The sequence below is a fragment of the Mesitornis unicolor genome, unplaced genomic scaffold (assembly GCF_000695765.1).
Source record: "Mesitornis unicolor isolate BGI_N332 unplaced genomic scaffold, ASM69576v1 scaffold21576, whole genome shotgun sequence".
Lineage (NCBI taxonomy): Eukaryota > Metazoa > Chordata > Aves > Mesitornithiformes > Mesitornithidae > Mesitornis > Mesitornis unicolor.
In genome coordinates this window covers 65,339-85,737 of record NW_010192012.1, presented here as the reverse complement: position 1 = coordinate 85,737, position 20,399 = coordinate 65,339, and the positions used below count along the sequence as shown (strand labels likewise).

Genomic DNA, 20,399 nt, shown 5'->3' with positions numbered 1-20,399 from the left:
TGAAGCAAGGTGACCAGAGTAACAAATTAATTGTGCTGAACCTAGTATATATCATGGTGCCTAAGATAGAGAATGCAGATGATGGTTGCCTTGGGACAGTTAGGGTCTTACTTGACATACTGAAATACCAGAAAAATAGTTGTACATAGCTAAAACATATTTGCGTCTGGCAGCTAATGTGGAACAGTAAGAAGCAGAACTACTATCCATAAGAACGAAAAATCTGAGACAGCAGAAGTGAGAAAAACAAGCTTCCTAAATCTCACTGCGATATATTTAATCATGTGTATAAAGCAAAACCATGGTAATATAAAACCTTGCCTCAGCTGAAGAGAGAAATATGAAGGATTCAAAAATATGGTAACTTTATCTGCAATTAAAGAAGTAATAATAACAAAGAAGCATAAAAACGCAAAAAGGAGCAATGGTGCAGTCAGTTCTGATCATAGCCATGTCCAAAGTTAAAATTCAAGACCACCTGAATAATTGGTCTTATTCAAAGTTATTGGACTAGTTAAAACTGCATTGTTCTATTATGAGCTATAATTTCCCAGTAATAGTAGTTGAAAACATTTGTGCCATACCTCATCGATCTTCTTTCTTCTTTTTTCTGTTATTTTAGTTGTTCCAGCAATTATTTTCAACTGCACCTGCCATTTAGACTAAAACCAGTAATTTCATTGTGCCTAAAACGTTTCAGTGGACAAGTACAAATTGCATATATTCAGTGGCTTAATGCAACACTGGAACTTTAATAGATCATATCTGTATCATATTGTATTTTAGGTTCCAGCAATTAAATAGTATAAAGGCACTATAGAAAATATGTCTACAGCTCATTTGTTTTAGATTATAATCTATAATGTAATTAATAGAAGTAGGAAGCTCACTCTTAATTACGTTACTTGTAAAATTCATTTATGGTTTTATCACATTTTGGCTATTTATTAACAATTCAAGCTGTGTATCCCATGTGCTTTTTCCATGCTATGTAAAGTTTCTGGTTACATTCACGTGCTTAAAAATGTAAAGTAATTCTACAAAGAAGCTGCTATTACAATTTAATGTAAAAAAGGAATGTCATTTTATTCCAACTCAGTGCAAAATAAATTCCCAGAGGAGGGGAATTGTGAGGATCTGGGAGGGACTGTAGGGCAACTAGGGTACTGCTGAGGAGATACTTCATAACATTACAAATATGCACTGCTTTTTATTATTTTTTAGGGAGTCAAGGGCACAAGAAAGGTGCTCGAACCCCAAAGGCTCCCAAACAAGCTGGTATGAACTGGGCAGATCTTCTTCCACCCCCTCCAGCACATCCACCTCCCCATAGCAATAGTGAAGATTACAGTCTTTCAGTGGATGAAAGGTAAGAAAAATTAATACATCATCCATTTCTCACTTTAGTCACTAGTTAATTGAACTGTAATTTGCTCTACAAGCTGACAGCGAGACCTTCCATCAATACTATTCTGGTGCTCCTCAACTAGCTGTATTGTGGCTATTTAGAGAGATCGCTTACTGAGAGTGGTGTACATCCACTCAGTACATCCTTACTAACCCGGTTTCAAGAGCACATATAACAGTGATTCTTTTAATGGGCTATTTATACAGGTATCAGATATCCTAATTACACAGTTAAAAAATTAAGTCCTTATTTTCTTAAAAAATTCATTTTAGCTATGACCAAGAAATACCTTGTCCTGTCCCACCTGCAAGGATGTATCTGCAGCAGGATGAGCTGGAGGAAGAGGAAGAAGATGAGCGAGGTCCTACTCCACCTGTACGAGGAGCAGCTTCCTCTCCAGCCGCTGTCTCCTATAGCCATCAGTCAACTGCCACTCTCACTCCCTCTCCCCAGGAAGAACTCCAGCCCATGTTACAGGACTGTCAGGAGGATCTGGGACACATACAACACCAATCTGACCGGAGGTGTGTCAATGCAAATATAGCAAGAGAGATGTAACAGAAGTCATCCTGGCTCCACTGAAACTTCCCCTTGAATTCAGTGAGGCCAAGATTTTCCCCATGATATTTATTCTGTTAATATTTAACTTCTAATCTGGGACACTAGAACTATTTGTAACCTCAGAAATATGTAATTAAGTTGCTTTATTATTATACCATGGAAAGAAATGCAGTGTATCACTTTACGGTACATACGATGCTGACACAAGTTAAATTCACAGTCATCAGGATATTAAAGTGGTATCGTTAACACAGCTTACCATATAATTACAGTTCCATTGTTTACAATAGATTTACTGCATTATTACCATAAAATAGCGTGCATTATTTCACAGTAACTGTGCAATTAACTTGTCACCAATATGCATGAATATATATAAATATATAATTTATATAACCTATAGATTTTCCTCCTCTCATAAATCCTAATACAGGAAATTTTTGCTTGCAAAATTTTCTTAACATTTCTACCTACCCTTATTTAAAGGAATGACCAACATTAATAAAGATGGATATTTGTTACAAGAAAATTTTATTTCTTCTCTGGGTTGCTTTTAGTACAATCTATTTTGCATATACACTCTCACAGCTTCTCTTCCATAAAACAGTGAATTCTGAATGAGGCTTTTTATGTATGATGCTTTCTTGTCTTGCTTTTTCTTAAGAAAGCACAGCTTTTCCATCCCCAAATATATTTCTTTTATTTTTTTTTCCTCCAGTGCTTTGCATATACTGTTTATTACTACCAGTATACAAACTCACCTGCAATATTGTAGCCATACTTTTTATTTTTAGTGAAATGCAAGCCTAATATAGTGAAATAAATTTGATCTTGCCGAGTAGACTGTAGAACTTTGATTTTCTTGGTGTAGCTTGCTGGACATTTGTGGGTGTATTTTCAAGAATATGTTTTAAAAACTTAGTTCATTTTTATGTTTCCTTTTTAAGTAAACAGTAGTTGTTAATCTTTTTTTTAAAAGGATCTATGTTTGCTTTTACTTTTGTTCCTTACTTCTACTTGTTCTGCCTTGTTTTGTTTTCTTTACTCTTTATGGTAGCACTTCTTGTACTGTGTATCTTTTCCTCTATCTTTCGAAGTCTTTACAATCACTCTGTTTATTAGTGGGTCGCTTATTATATTTTCCTGTCATTTCCATTGGCCTTAGTATGTCTAGGCACAGAACTGTTCATTTTAATCACTTAAGTTTTCTGGGTTATTTAGAGGTTAAACTACCTGGACGCTAATGGAAAAGCAAAATGCTAAGTGAATGATGTGTTGTGAGTGACTTTCCAGAACCTCGGCTACTATGTTCTGGAGAGTGGGAGATACATACTGGCATACAGAATGGAGTAGGCAATGGAGGAGATGTATGCAAGCATGCATAACTGGCCAGCAACTGCCTGGAAAATAGAACGTTTGCTCAACACAAAGACTCATGGCTACTCACCATAAATGTCGTCAAAAATAGTGGCAGAAGTATCAGGAAGGATGTTCCAATTTAAGTTCCTAGGGCATATAGCTTACTCATTGAGTGGACTGAAAAAATAAAACGTATATTTATTTTGTACTATCTACAATGGTTAAGTCTAGCTTTGCTGAAAGTTTTAGAATTGTTAGTGACTAATCTGTCTTTTTGTCTTACTTTTTGAAACATTGTTTCCTTTCTTTTTTTTGCTACATCAGTTAAAAAGTATTCACATAATTCTATTTATTTGATCTGCAAGGCTTGGCTGACTACCTTTTCCATGTAACAGCATTGATATGACCCATGGCATTTCTGTTTAGGAGTTGAGTGTACTGTGCTCAACAGCTGTAGCCCGTTCTAGAAGGCGCAGTGAAGGTCTGTTTTGAATATGGTGTGATGGTACTTTCCAATTAAGAATACATTCCGAGTGGTGCCTCTCTGTATTTTTTGGAGGTGGTTTGTTAATGGTGGTTTTATAGTGAAAATGTCTAAAATACTGTCATACATTTTATTAGCTTTACTTGTAGTTTTGCTGAATGTTATTTCAGATTCTTACCAGAACCAGGCATCTAGAATATGATTCTGGCAGTGACAGTGTACTGTATATTCCTCTGTCCAGTCAGCTTGATAGAAGTATAGCAAACTAAATAGAAATCTGTGCTCTGGAAGAGTGGACAAGCAAAGAAAAAAACTAAAGACTTAGTGAGATAGCAGATGATGCCAATGTTAAAGCGAGAGTTGAGTTGAGATAGGAGACGATGTCACTGTTAAAGCAAGAACCACTGTATCAGATAAAGTGAATGAAGTATTGTTAATTCTGTATGCCCATGAACCAGCTGCTCTCAATTAGCTTATCTTAAAGGTTGGCAGGCAAGCTATATTTTCAAGAACCCTAGCATATTTTGTAACCAGCTGCCTGTCTTCTAATACCAAAACCTAGAGAACACAAAGACTGGCAAATATATTACAAAGACAGTTGTCACAAGAGCTTTAAATTAGGGCAATAAAACTTTATTGGGCAAGCTCTCTAGTTGAAGGCAGGTAGAGGTATCCATGCAGCAATGGCTTCTGAGATTTGAGGGGAAGAGAGGTCATTAAAGTATTATTTGGTGTGTATCCCTAACTGACCTTTTCTTCATTCCATTCAGTACTTTATACAGCAAGTGGAAAACAGTGGCTAGATTATGTAGTTCAGGGAGGTTCCAGTTTGCTCTTGCCACAAAGTATTAGGTTTTTCCTTGCTAAATTTTCCTTTCAAAATTAGTAAGTATTCGCATTTATTAAAATAAAAAAATCGTGAACCTGCCCCTCAAAGAAAAGACTTAGTTTATGAGAGTCATCATTTCTCCATGAGATAACAGGAGGGGAAAACTGACAAAGGAAAATTACTTTGGAAATTTTTGCAAAGCAGGCTGCAGTAGAAATTCCTGATAAGCAAAGCAAACAATACAGCCGTTGCTGCAGAAAGTATTTCTTCCTATCAGACAGATGGCAGTTAAAGAGCATGCCTGTGGCCCTGTCAAGAAAACCTGTTGACAATGTTATTACCTCATACTTTTGAGTAAAGTATTAACTAAACCAGAGTTGATCTAGTGATATATAATATTTTGTGTCTTTAAGCTGGAGACACCATTACTGATGATTTAAGCTCAAAATAAATTAACCTATACATCTTTAAGCATGTTGGTATCCTTAAAATCTAGAACTAATGTGTCAGTAGAAAATTCTTCCTTTATATTATCACCTAGACCATTTTTTTTTAAAAGAAATAATATCTCTTTTCATATCTTTCTGAATCACTGGAGTGGGTGGAGGGAAGATAGTGTTTATGGAGCAATCTGTATAGAGGCAGCTGTTTACACTGATAGTTTCAATCCTCTAGAGCAATATACAGACACTTCTTTTGCTCATATTTTCAAATGTGCAGAAATATTTTTTTATTAATAGTCACATGAATTGTAACCACCTGTTCACCTGGTTGTACATGTGCTACTTTAGGAAAAAGGAACAAATGCAAAACTTTATGCAAAATAAGCCAATTTCCATTAAAAGTAATGATAAAGTAATGATAAAGGAACTGTGTTAAAAAATCAGATTTCTTTGTGGTAGATTTCAAGCTACATAGCTATCAGTCAGTTCTGATTTACATCAAAAATAAAACCAAACAAACCCTAACCACCCCTGAACCTTTCAGATACAAATTCTGTTGATTTAAAAAGGCAAGTCAACTTGTTGGTAAATAAAATAAGTATTTTCATCAATCTACAATTTCCTCTGACTGTTATATGACTTCAGTTCTTCCTACCCTTGTATTTTTGTGCAGACGTCAACCTGTGAGTCCTCCACCCCCTCCAAGGCCTATCTCCCCACCACATACCTATGGATATATCTCAGGACCCTTGGTCTCTGATATGGATACTGATGCACCAGAAGAGGAAGAGGATGAGGCAGATATAGAGGTTGCCAAGATGCAGAACAGAAGGCTCCTTTTGCGTGGCCTTGAGCAGACACCTGCCTCCAGCGTTGGAGATTTGGAAAGCTCTGTAACAGGGTCCATGATCAATGGCTGGGGTTCAGCCTCCGAAGAAGATAACATCTCAAGTGGGCGGTCTAGCGTTAGCTCTTCAGATGGATCATTTTTTACCGATGCAGATTTTGCACAGGCTGTTGCAGCGGCTGCAGAATACGCTGGCCTGAAAGTAGCCAGACGTCAAATGCAGGATGCAGCAGGAGGTGAGTTTGTCCTCTATTTGATGGGAGACGATTAAAAAAAGCCATTGTGAAATGTGTTTACCCACAGCTGCTTCCTGGATTCCTCTTGTTCTTACAACATTTAGAAATTCAGGAAAGGAGGGGGGGTCAATTTACACTGGTGGAAGAGTCAGAAAATGAGTTTTTGTGAAATAGTTCAAATAAATTGCTGATCTACGTTGTATTTCATAAGGAGTTCCTAATTTTTTGGCCTCACTGTTGCCTGCTGGTAGATTTCCACTCAGAACTGAATGAGAAAAAGTATATTCCTAGTATAACGCTTTCAGTGTTTTCTGTCACTCTTCATGAGAGATTTAATCCCTCTGTCCAAATGTCCAAATCAATAGTAAACCTTTAGAGTCATATTTCCCCTAGATTTGAAAAAGAATTGTACTGTATTTGTTTTCCATTTCATATTTTGTTGTTAGCTTTGGGAAAATGGTGTTCAAGCTCTTAGTGCTGTGTTGCTGAGATGAACTGGGTTTGTGTTGTTTCCAGAATTTGACAGCTGTTACTAGTTCCAATGTAGATCATAGATTATGAATATACAGCAAAGCCATATGCATATGTTTCTTCTTTTTTTCTTTCTTCTGAAATACTACTGGACATATGAAATATGGCATTTGAAATGTTTAGTGTTTTACAACATACTGGTTGCTAGTAACACTTGGTATATACAGGTAATCAGTAACCTGATCAGGCCGATTGGATATTGTTATAACTCAGCTAAGAAATAAGAATATGGCAGGGTGGGATGCGGGTTTCAAGCAGATTCATGGTATTTTGCCAGTCAGTCCTTTTAAACTGCCAGACCAGTAGAAGAGGAATTCTGTCACAACTGTGTCCACTCTGACTCCACAGATTTGCAGTCTTCCTCCCATTTCTGATATCCTCTCCCAGTTAACAGTCCTTTGTTTCATTTCAACACAGCTGTTCATCACGAAGAGTGAGAGGGGAGGTAATTTAGTAATTCTGGATGAAATCCTGGCCAATGGAAGTAGGTGGCAAAACTCCTATTCATACCCACAAGGCCAGGATTTTATCCATTTTATACATATACATTCGTATAAATTTGTGTGTCTATGTGTGTGTAAATTTGTAGATTTAGAAAAGATCTTTTTACATCTCATTACTATTACAGGTAAATAATTTTACAACAGTCAAGTTCATATTATGCAGTGATTTTTATGTTTATATTAGCCACACCTGACTACACGTCCTAAAAATGTGACACTTCTCATCTGCAAATAAGCTATGATAAAATGCCAGTCATACATCCCCAGTGGGTTCTTGATAATTCACTCAAAGCAGCAGAGGAGGCATCTGTACCTGAGACCTGCTGGTGACGTGCTCTGCTTATGACATGGGTGACCTCATGCTGCCTGAGCTAGGGGAGGTGAAACGCCTTTTGAAAATGAAAAGTTTTATTGTTTTTGGAATGTGAGAAGCCTGCTTGTGCTTGACTGCTGATGGTGTTCAGCTTCCTGGGGCAGGAGCTGCCAGCTACCAACCAGTTGGATAATTTCTGTGAAACTAAGCCAACATGCGTACAAGCAAATGCTTTGATTTAGTTACGGCTCACACTGAAACTCATTACGGGAAGGATGAGACTTTCATTATTGTTCAAATGGTGTATTTTTTTCAGGCTTTGTATAGCTAGGTCATTCTGATGGGAAAAAAGAGAATGTATGAAACATCTTATTTTAGATAAGAAAAATAATAACTGTTGTTCTGTAACAATTTCCAGGCCGTAGACATTTTCATGCATCACACTGTCCTAGACCCACCAGCCCCGTGTCTACCGACAGCAATATGAGTGCTGTTGTAATACAGAAGGTCCGACCTGCCAAAAAGCAAAAACACCAGCCAGGACATCTGCGCAGAGAAGTCTACACAGATGGTGAGTCCACTGAAACGGGTGAAAACGTCAGTGAACCTTTCTAAATATGCATTCAGCGAATGTGTGTGAAATTTTTCCACAGAGATAACATTATGTTTCAGAATTCGGTGATTTGTGTTTCCTGTTGCTAAACACACTGAACAGATTAATCATTTTAAATGCCAGAGTTCCTTAATACTGTACATTGATGCTTCTACTCCAGAGCCTTGCACCTGTTTTCTGTAGTGTCCTAATCGACTAATTACTGTCATTATTTAAGAGCCCAGATAGCATAAATAGTACAGTCATTGAGAATAATGTGTGGTTAGGATAAAAATCTTTGTTCACATGACTGGCTATTAAAACCTTCAGAATGTATCTTTTCCTGAAAAACACAATTCACCATTCAAATGGTGGGCAACACAAATCAATGAATTTTAATCCTCACCACAGCATTGTTGCAAGTGGTTACTTTGTGAGTAAAAGCAAAATCTAATCATCTTCTCTCGTGCCTTCACACACAATATCAACTCTTGCTGAAAAGGTAGTGCTTGTATTCTCTTGGGAGTGTAGGAGGATAATGCAAACATTGTGATGTTGTCTAGAGAGAGCCTTTAATGAAAATGCCTCCGGTGGTGCAGCTTTTATTAAAGCACTACCTTCCAGTTTTATAAAACAACCCACAGGCTTTGTTGGGAATTCATGTAAGATAAATTCTCCGAGACTTAACCCGTCTTGTCAAGTTTGCTAAATTTGCTCACGGGTGGGGAGGGGAAGGAAAGGCATCAGTCCCCACCTCCTGGTTCTTGGCAACAACAATCTGATTAGGACTTTCATTACCAGTCTGAAATTTTTCAAAGAGGGGCATCATTTGCCATTATCATATGAAAGCCTAATATTATAGATCCTTATCCAGGGTTACAAGGAGGGAGTTTTGAGCCACTTCTCCCTATGATTCCTGCCACTTGACAAAAAAATTTAATACAAAGCTCACAGCACGATGAGCAGAAGTAATTTAGCAATGAGTGGTTGTCCGTGCTATTATCTGTACTTTATTCTGAGTATTTTCTCTCACTAGTATCTATCTGATATTAGGCTGCATTAAATACTGGCATGACACAGTGCACCTGGGCCTCTTGGCTTGTGCCCAGGCCCCTTCTGTCAGTGAAACTGAGCTGTTGGAATATTATCTAATTTCGAGAGGTTATTACAGTGGTTTTGTGCATGTTTGCTTCTGTGAAGGGACAACGCAAGGTGTAAATCCCAAAACTGTACCAGAAACATGTTTATGAAACCCTTGTAACGGCATTTTGCTAGATTTTATGGACATTTTATCAGCATTTATTCTCTTGAAGAGAATGCTCTTAACTGAATAATTGGCTGAGCATCAAACCTCAATACAAACACAACAGCTAGGCCATCAGAAATAAATCTGAACAGGAGTTTAATGTGGCCATTTTCTCCTAACACGGGAATAAATAAGAAGTGGGACTGTATTTGATGACAGGTTTTTGTGAAAGTAATTATACAAAGTTAAATCATAGAGCATTGTGGTTAGATATTGCAATAGATTTGACAATTGTGATCAATATTTGTTTTGTGTTATATAGCATCTGCTTACTTCAGCATATTTTCTAATTAGGGGAGAATTTCCACTAACCAGTTTAGTGTGCAATACAGTGTGGTCATTCAGGGAACAGCAAATTATGGCTTTAATTTCTGCAGAACTAATAAAGCCCAGTTCAAAGGTTGAAGGACTTGTTTGATTTTTATTTTTTTAATTATTATTTCCCCCCCTCAATCTATTTACATAAGCATATTTGGAACCTTACAGAAGATTCTAACCATTCATTTTAATAGCCACATCTAATATATTGTCCCTTTAGAATTATCTTTAAGATATCGTCTACTAATTGTTTTCCTTAAGTGGAGAAAAGTGATATGGAGATATGAATGAAACATTTAACACAGATTACCTTTCTCAGATATATTTATGTTTTTCTGTTGGCTTGAAGTCACACTGTTACTTCTCTTTTATATAAAGGAGTGCCTGATACACAAAGATTTTTCTTCCTCATAGTAAGTGAATATACGTGTGTTTGTCATAAAGCAAAGCACATATTGTGAATTTAAGCATTTATTGGTGGCTAGAAGCATTGAATAAATACTAAGAAGAAAATAACACATTGCTTCATTATTTTCTCAGTCTTTAAAATTGAATTTATTTTTACATATAAAAATTTTTCTACTGTTCCCAAATCGCCTGAAATAGTATTTGCTAGCCATTTCATGAAATACCAGTGTCATGAAGAATTTACATTATTCATTCATAGAAAAGATATCAAAATTAATAGTCTTTGCATGAATGGTTCAAAATGCCAAAAGTATTATCAGCAGCAATATATCCTATCCAAGTCTTAAAAAATTCTGTATTTTTTCTTTATACAGCAAGATTTGTGAAAGAGATTGAAATTTCTGAAAGTGTGTGTTTTTTTACTAAGGTAGCAGTAAAAAGTCTACCACTACCCTTTTTTAAATAAAGGAGAGTGCTTTCTGGTCTACTCCGCATTGTATAAGTAGTAATAATTTTGTATTTTCTGCTAGCATTAGTTTAAATCAGTTTCTACATAATGTTGAATGGGATTTCAGCTCAGTTGTTTGGTTTCTTGACAGTTATCCAAGCAGTGAAATGTTCTCCATATTTGTTGCTAAAAATCTTTGCTCAGTAGGTGGTAAGGATTAAAATGTATGAATTTTTAATTGCTCTTCATCTAGCCTTTTAGAGAGTTAACTACTAAGAGTGCATTACAAGAACCAGCTAACAGATGTATTCTCCTCCTCAACCTTGCCTGACCTACTTACATTTTTAATTTAAGGAATCAAATTTTAAAATAGTGGTTTTGTCTTTTTATAGATTATATATATGAAAATCTCTTCTGAACTGTCTTGTATTGATTTATTAGTAGTTACAAGCCCTCAGAATTGTAAGCATTTATATAAAATGATAAAAATACTTTGTCATTACTTTGATGAAGTAGGTCTTTCAATAGAAATTGTGCCATTGACACTTCACACAAGATTATAAATCCTGGTTCTTTTTTAAATCTATGAATGAGAAAGAAAAAAATACTAACATTTTCTCAGCTGGCTGGTTGAGACTGTAACTGAGTTATTTAGCTGTGTTATCAATGACATGATGTCAGGGCAGTTGAATTTCTCACAAAAGGCAGTTGAATATCTACCAAGTATTTCCGTGAATTTTCACTTTGAAATGTTAAGCCATTATGCATGCTGGCATAATTTATAGTTTTGTCTTCCTCTGCCTGTGCAGTAAAAAAAGAAAAAAAATCTACCCAGCACAAATTTCAGCAAGGTAAAAAATAGGTAGGAATGCATTTCTTACCTCTGCTAAGAACCAGCTTCTTATTGAATGATAATTGACTTAAGTACATGAATAACAGTAGCTGAGGTCCTGTATCTAGGAATCTTAAATTATCTTGAAGTTTTACTAAGTCAGGATCAATCTTTAGTTTAGCATGCCGGCATAAATACACAATAGAAAAAATATTCACTCTCTATCTTCTCCAATATTGCATCAAATCTAAAACTCTGCAGTTTTCTTCAGTGTGTGACTGTACAAATGCACAGCCCTTTTTTGAGCTTAAAAGAGATAGTTACCTAATAAGGCCTACTTCCCTCGGTTGTCACTACTTACAATTCATCCTTTTGTGCTTATCTGTGGTTTCTGCACTTCAGTTCCAAACTAACTTAGCTAACTATTTTTCCCTACTGGTGTTTTGTTTATCCCATGATTTCTGTATATGTTCTCATTTAGAAAAATATTACTCCTTTTTTCAAAAGACGTATATGGAAGGTTTCTCCTGTTGACCATGCTATGAAATGGCATTGGTTGCTTTAGTTACGTAGGAAGCAGTATAACAGTAATACATAGACATGAATGAAATGTGAACACAGCTAACCTTTAACTAATACTTCTTAGTTCTTTATATTAGTTTGGTGTTGCCTTGTGATTTATTTTTTATTCCTTACAATGGAAGCTTCCATTTTCCTTTTAATAAGAGCTGTGCCAGTTTGTACTCAAGAAGGCAGATTGAATCTGGATTTTCATTGTGATCTGAGCTGTTAAAATAAATACCACAGGAGTGTAATAGTGTTGACCTCTGAAAAGTTGGGGTTTTTTTCCTCTGTAAAGGATTCTTCTCAGCAAGGAGCACTGTGTTATAATGAAGATTTTTATAGTTTCCCTGCAGGTTTCAAAAATGTTCTCGAAAGAGAATATCATTTTTTTTTAGTTATTACTGTACCATAGAGCTACTGACATTTTATGAAACTTTTTATATCAATGCATCTTTCTTTTCTATAGTCAAGACTTAGCACCACTTTGTTCATTGTCCTGTGTGGCTGGATAGGATTCTTGAATAAAGTAGTTTGTTCCAAGTTGTATTTTATAGGCTACAGGAAAGATGCTGGTTCCTTCCTTTTGGTACTCAGCCAGTGCCTTGCTGTGCCACAGCTGTTGGAAACTGGCTCCAAGGGTGACTGAAAAGGCTGATGTTAAGTACCTACACTCCCTTTACATCAACAGGCTCAACAGAGGGGCTATTCATTGCTCTGATAACTTAATAGAGACAGTGAGCGGGGAATGTGAGACACAAGATACTGCATGAACTACTGTGGTTCCACAGGCCTACACTTCTGAGTGTGGGTATCTTCATCTGCTTCTGTTTCTGCATGTCCTTTTCTGAGAGAAGACATGTTGTGAGAAGAATGTTTTCCTCAGAAAGAAAAATATCACATGAATCTCCGCAGGCTAATGCTGAGTTTATCTTATTTTTAAAATATTGACCAAGATCTGTAATCACTAAAAGTGTTCTGCCAAAGGTGGGAACCATCACCATCTCCAGCCTTGCTTATGAAGATCAATTCTTGTGCTTGATAAACTTTGATCTGGATCTGACATGATCTGATGTGCTGGTCTTTCATGGAACATACCACACGCAATTTGGAGGTCTTGGGCAGACTTCACATGATTTTTCATCTAGTTGTTGAATTGTAAGAGATTATATACTTCTTCAGAACAACGGTTTTTGGAGCAGGTATTGACATGGCTGTGAACCTCGTGGTCCAAATATCAAAATTTGCAGGCACATATTGGATTTAAGCTTCTACAGTGGTGGTCAGCACAGTGAAAGAATTTTGGTTCACTTTTTGGTGGCTAGAGCTCACAGCGTATTTTTAGATGCATAGAAAATCAAAGAATCACAGAATATGTAGGTAGTCTGGGTGCTACTCTGGTGCCTGGAATTAGAGTGTCATTGCTAAGGTTGTGTATTCGACAGAGGATACTTCTGTGCACCATGTTCAAAGTGTTATAGATAATAAAGGAATGCAACATAACTGATTCTGTACTTCCTTGCCAAAATCTGTTTTACTGTCTTACTGAACCCGAAGTTGACTCCCTGTTTTACACTTTTAGTTCCATCAGATGAACATTTCTAGTCCGTTGCCCACTGATCTGCCTTTGTTCTTACATTATAATCTAACAATTCCCACTCCATAAATAAAATTATTTTGATTCAGCCACTTAGTATATCCAGTCCTCCAGCTAATTCACATTTTGCCTTCTCAAGTTTTGAAAATGGCAGTGCTTTTTCTTAAAAGACACTTGCAAATGCTGAGTGTTAAGTAAATACTTAAAATTAAAGGTCAATATTCAGTTGTTTATATTCAGCTACCCTCTAAAAGTGATGTTCCTCAGACTACCAGACTTTGCAAAACAAACTACCGTACACAATTTGCAAGGAATATAAGGCCAGTTGTCCAACTTGTTCTTAGCTAAGAAAAGCAGAAGAAAACATATTTGGATTTTTTGTTAAATGGATTTGGTCCCTTACTTAAGCCATAAATTAGAACCAGGAGAAGTTTGCTTGATTGCTTGCTTGTTTTTTGTGGGGTTTTTGTTAGGTTTTTTTGGTTTCATTTTACAAAGACATTGAAGTTAATGCAGCAAGAATGATGTTTCAGATCTCATTTACCTGAAGTGTGTCCAACCTTAGGAAGTAAACTTCATGATGGCTTTCTTCCTCATCATACCAGTCCAAATAACTGATAAAATGTCCAGTCATGTTTAAAACAGGTCAAGGGCAATTGCAAGTTATGTCAGCAGTTTAATATGGAAGATGATGCCCAGTAAGTGTTCATTTAGCACTGAACTCTGCATGTCTGCACTTTTCCACACAGCTAGATCAATTCATTTATGCTTTGTGTCACTGGAAAACCTCCTACAGATGTCTGCATCTGCCATATCCAAATTTATACATATATGTTAAATTCCTATTTTTTCTTATTCAGGAGTTCTACCTTTATTTTTGGGCCAATTTAGTTAATTTTTAGTTGAAATATTTTCTTGAATAGACTGTGAATTAGCTTTATATATAGTGATGGTGTTTGAAAAACGCAGCTGCTTCAAGATTTTTGTGGAAAGAGAAAGAACGAATACACATTTATAAAATGCTGAAGTTACATTTTTTAATAGAGCTGTTATTTTTTTAGCAATCTCACTTGAGAATATTAACCTCAGAAATATCTTTCACATCTCACTTTTTTTAGCCTGTAGTTCTTTTATTTGCATGTGATTCATTCCTGTAGCTTTGTTGTGAACCACTTTTGTATTGCTTCCGTGTTTGACTTTTAGATTTTTTCCTTCACATTTTATATTCCACAGAGCACTATTCTGTCCTGATGAACAGTTTACACATTTAGTATTAAGTTGTAATGCAGGAATAGAAAAAAACCCTAAGTAAGTGAAAACAAATGTGTGCCTTATAAATACTAGTTAAAAATATACAGGATTTTAGAACCCATTAAGCTGTGTTAATTTAAGGATAAACTTTCCGAAGTCTTGTGTCTTTTTTGTCTTTTTTTTCTTTCTTCATCCTGAGAACTTGTTGCTTTGTTGATTGAGTGTGGGATTTTTTTTTTTAATGCACAGATGTTAGGGACATGTGTGTTAGATTAACCTATCATTTTGAAAGAAAAGTGCAGGAATTAGTATAGTTTATGCTTACATATATCAGCAGTGCATCTGATACACATACTTGCACCCCAGCCAGCTTGCTTTAACACTCAGCACACTGAAGAACTTGAGCAACTATAGCACAAGCTGTGGTGCTGTTGAATGGACTTGGCAAAAACTATCAATATCAACAAAGTTATGTTAAGATCTTTATGTTGATATCCATAACTGACATGTTAATATTCAGATGCCTAAAGTTTATTACAGTTTTTTGCAATTATTTGTAAGAAAATATTGTGATTTGAAATGACAGTGAGAGGTCTTTACTTTGTATTTTTAAAGCTCAAGCTTTGGAAAAATACACGTCATTGGCTGTAACAGTAGCATAATAATTTTTGGGGTGGAAAGAGAAGGGCAGAAGGGGAGGTCTGAATGTAAATAGGACATCTGCTTCTTCAGTTCAAATTAAATATTATTTCTTAATTTTACTAGTGCATGGTGTCATTCTAATTATCATTCTTTTTTAACTTTGTAGACTTGCCACCCCCTCCTGTGCCACCTCCAGCTATAAAATCACCAACTGCCCAGTCCAAATCACAGCTGGAGGTGCGGCCGGTCATGCTGCCAAAACTTGCTTCTATAGAAGCGAGGACAGACAGATCTGCGGAAAGGAAAGGAGTGAGCTACAAGGGGAGGGATGGGGTGGATGGGAGACAGCACTCAGACGTGCGGACAAATTCAGGAGAGCGGCGGGAATCACAGGAACAGCAAAACGATGGGAAACTACGAGGAAATAAAGCACCAAAACGAGAAGGCACACCAGCAAAAACTCATCTTCTTCAAGGTTATTTTGCATGCTCTGGGTTTACTGAAGTATTGGGTGTTGATCACAGGGAACAGGCCAGCTTTTTCCAGGTCTCACACACAGCTGGTGTGAGTGGAGTTAGGTCTGTTAAATTGTCACCATTTATTTATTGTAATTATAGGTGCTAATACAGATCACGTTGCAGGTTCTTAGTAGAGTAAAATGAAAACAAAAGCTTATGAAAAACACAGATTTTCTATCTTACTTTCCCTGTGCACCAACAAAGCTAAGGCTGAGAAAACCCAAACAGAAACAGTCCTCCAGGGCTTTTAGGATCAGTGTCCTTGCCCATACATTTCTAGTGTAGTTGTGTCTAATCTATCTAATTATAATATAATTTACAAGAGAACTGAGTGAATTCAGATAGTGCATCTGTAAGTCAGATATTTTACTTTTCTGCCAAAGAATTGATACTTGGACCATTTATGACAATTTGTAAACCTGATCCTGTTTAAGAATAGGAAAACCATAGTAGTAATCTATTAGTTATAAATATTAACTGACATGTCATTATGTGAACGAGACCTGATCAATGCAATCTCTTGTATATGGAAGTCGGTAAAATTACTAAGAATTGGAATTTGCCAAGTGTTCACTAAGACTTTCAACACAGATTCATACAAATGCCTGATTCTTTCCTCCTACAAGTTTCTAGGGTCACTATAAGGAGTGATTGGACAGTAAATTGACTAAATGGGGAAATTTGTAAGAGATTGGTACTGATTACAGTGGGTTGCTATAGAGAAAAGTTACTAGAAATTTACCTTAACAGGATGGTGCTGAAATTGTAAAACATGACCACTACTTCTGTTGCAAATTCAATTTTGGAAATACAGGGTCTAGTATTTAGATGCAGGGAGCTCCTTGTGAGTATCATGCATGTATTGTCATTTCCTTCTACTCAGTCAGGTCGAAAATATACTACAGGAGGTTTTTTTTTCTTCATTTTCCTGTAGAACATAGAGCAGTGATCATAAATTGAAATGAAGTGGACAGTAATCATGAATTAGTATTTCTGTGGTGAATGTTACTACGTGAATGCTATAAATTTCCTCAAGAAAGCTATAATGCTATTATGGAAACTGTATATTTCATATTCCTGTCAGATGCCACTTTAAATGTACTGAGGATCATAAAAAGTAAAATAAATCAACTGCATGCAGAAATTTTAGGATCAGCATATCTCTGGGTTTGTAAACATAACAATGTATATATTTAATTATACAGAGGACATCCTGCCATATTCTAGACCAACGTTCCCAACATCAAATAATCCTAGAGATCCCAGCTCCTCCAGCTCTATGTCGTCAAGAGGATCAGGAGGTAGACAGAGGGCAGATCAAGCCAATATAGCCCGAAGGAATGTTGCAGAAATGCAAGTACTGGGAGCGTATGAACAAGGAGAAGAGGAAGAAGAAGAGATGGAGGTAACTGCATATGTACTACTGAAGATGACTAGAATAAGGCTAATTTCTGTACTTAGACAGCTGCCAAGAAGAAAAAAAGCAACTTGTGAAAGAGAAAATTCAGAAAAATTAGTAATTTATCTGTCTATTAATGTAGCATAGTATAACTGTCACCACACTAAAACCTGTGGAACAGAACATGCAGACAGTATTTATATGTGCACTTTCCATTATCCAGATTCTTTCAAAAGTGAAAATAAAGCATTAGAGCATCTAAGAACACCTTTCACATTTTTTGAAAGTTTATCATTCTAGATGTTTATTAGATATTAGCATGACTCTTTTCTTCTTTTATTTCTGCCTAATGTTATTAATTCAGTTTAAATTCTGATTGTAGGAAGTGTGTCCAAAATGCAGGCATATTGCTGCACATAATTAAAAGTAGTAATTATTATTTAAAGGTAACAAATCTCTAAGATGTATGTGAACCAAACTTAAAAGAATAAAATCTAACATGTAGTCATTTATGTCTTTTTTAATACAGGAAACAGAAAGCTGAAGACAACGACATGTACTGTAACAGGCTTTTAAAATGTAATCAGAAAAAAAAAATCACTTAAGATGCCTCAAGTCTGATGATGTTTGATGCCAGAAATAACGTTCAGTGCAATCAGAGTGTACGATTTTTCTTTTTTTTCATGTCATCAGAATGCTAGTTTTTATTTTACTTTTTCTTTGTAAACCCTCCTTATTAAGAATGGCCCTTGCCTATTCTATAATGCTAAATGCATCACCTTTGCTGCCCAAGAAGGCAGGTACACTGCTCTTCGTGGTTCTTGGGCCAGCTGCTGCTTCAGGATTAGAACAGAAGGGGCTTCCAGAGCCTGAGGTCCTGAGGTTCCTCCCCTGCGAGGCAGTGCTTAGTACGCTGCCGGTTCACCAGTGAGCCAGTTGATAACGTAACAAGTAATACAGCATTCATTAAAAAATTCCCCAAAGTGAACAACGTGCAGAAGTTTCTTTTGTTCTAGGGGTTTCGCTGTATTCTGCAGTTAGTCCAAATGGTGTCTTGCAATTGGGTCTTGTTTTCTGCCAGTCTCTCACTAACCTTTTGCAGATAATACAGTTTTACAAATGCAAGTAAAATTAATTTGGGATGAGGTGGCTCTTATTGTAAATATGTACTCATTTTTAATCCCCTGTGGTACTTTGATTTGTCTTTCCATTTTCATCATCAAGTACATTCTTATTAAAAATGTCCTGTGGGATAGGCAGGAGGTAAGCCAATGTGATTGCTGTTTGCCTAATCATGGCATGAGCAAGTTTGTCTGAAACTTTTTCTAATTTTCAGCTTCAGTAATGCTTATGAAAATAAGCAGAAAATCAATGGACATTTTTAATAATGATTGGGTAATATCATTAACTGTTACTGGCCCAAATCTCAGACCTCTACTTGTGTCAATTCACCTTAAAAAAGAAGTGCCACTTAAAGAAGTTTTGTTTGATCTTGGCAATTAATTTTTTTGTAATGCACTGCTTATCTTTTTTTTTTTTTTTGGTTTTAAAAGCACAATCACTAAACTTTGTTTGTAAACCATTGTAACTATTAACCTTTTTTTGTCTTATTGAAAATGTTAAGCATTTGTTTGGGATATTTTTCATCTTTTTGTTAATGCTTTATGTTTGTATTTGGAATATTTGAATGATGACAGATGGTAAAGTGACAAACATAAATGTGGGCCATAATCAAAACACTTCTCACTTTTCCTGGACTTAAAGAAAATTATCAATTTTCCTGTGGCCTCTCTCAACATTGGATTATCATTAAAGCTGAAAAAGAGGCATTAGTTGCATTGAATTTGCCAAATGATGTCCTCTGTCTGTAGATTTTATGATCTTTTTTGTAATTATAACATTTCTTTGTCATTGGTGCTAATGGAAAAATGTGTGTTTGTTTATTGACAGCTATCAGGACTAGCCCCAATGAAAAAAAAAAAGAAGAAAAAAAAAGTGTTTTGGTGTTTACTGAGGACTGAAATTTTTCATTTAGCTAATTTTTAAAGAAAGGTTCCATAGAAAGGGTGTGCAGTACTAAAGGAACAATCCATGTGATTAATGTTTTCATTATGTTCATGTAAGAAACCTCATATTTTAGCCATAATTTTGCATACTGAGGATCCAATAATCAGAAAAGTAATTTTTGTCACATTATTTATTAAAAATGTTCTCAAATACATTATCTTTCTTGTGTAGTTTCTTGTGTTCCCTGAAACATAATTTTAGGGCCAACTGTGATCTTATTTCTGTTGATAAGAGTCAGAATCTGTTCCACTGAAATCATGCAGTCACAGTAGCATGAGCAAAGTGGAAGAGCTGGATGCAGCCTAAGATTTTACATAATTACAATTGATTGCCTTAAAGATCTGATTTCTGGGTGCTTCATGAACTGTGATAACGAAAACACCTCTTAGCCTGCCAATTTCCAGAGAGACCTGATGAAGAAAATCTGTACCAACAAAAGCATTCACCTCAGGGGTAAAATACATTTGTTATGAAGGAAATAAGATCCAAATATGTGAAGGGAATGAATTTTATGAGTCATGTGTTTGTGGGGGCATGCACAAATACAAGTTTACTTACCTGCTTGCTGTCCTCCTGCACTGTAGCCGTTCTGTGGTCTGCAGAGTCCTGCTGTGGATCCTAATCAACTAGATAATGGTCCCTTTTCCACTCTTGCATTTTCGTTAGCCTGTACTCTTAGTCATCACACGATTCTTACCCTTTATCCTGCACACATCATCTCAGTTAAAAAAAAAAGGGAGAATAAAGATAGCCAGCATGTTCCATTAAAAAAAACCAAGCAAACAAAAACACCAAAACAAAAAAAAAATGAACCCACTGTATCTTTTATTCAACAGAATGTTTTTGCACCTTGTCTTTTTTACTCCTGTATTTCTCCTTTCCCAAGAGCTTTAAAGAGTCTGGAGCCAGTGCTGCAGTGTACTACAGCACCAACTGTCCTGCCCCG

At 36.1% G+C, this 20,399-nt stretch overlaps 1 protein-coding gene across 1 annotated transcript in view; it reads left to right on the top strand.

Moving 5' to 3' along the window:
* Window positions 1-19,358, top strand: part of ROBO1 (roundabout, axon guidance receptor, homolog 1 (Drosophila)) — a gene marked incomplete at its 5' end in the record, with an annotated part of 51,553 nt that extends 32,195 nt beyond the window's left edge. Inside the window, 8 exons of the mRNA XM_010186936.1 lie at window positions 1,225-1,369; window positions 1,681-1,932; window positions 5,758-6,167; window positions 7,933-8,085; window positions 15,636-15,944; window positions 17,193-17,392; window positions 17,916-17,942; window positions 19,337-19,358. Of these exons, the coding sequence (XP_010185238.1) occupies window positions 1,225-1,369; window positions 1,681-1,932; window positions 5,758-6,167; window positions 7,933-8,085; window positions 15,636-15,944; window positions 17,193-17,392; window positions 17,916-17,930 (1,484 nt within the window). The remainder of the gene's footprint in view (window positions 1-1,224; window positions 1,370-1,680; window positions 1,933-5,757; window positions 6,168-7,932; window positions 8,086-15,635; window positions 15,945-17,192; window positions 17,393-17,915; window positions 17,943-19,336) is intronic.
* Between the last annotated feature and the right edge of the window lie 1,041 nt (window positions 19,359-20,399).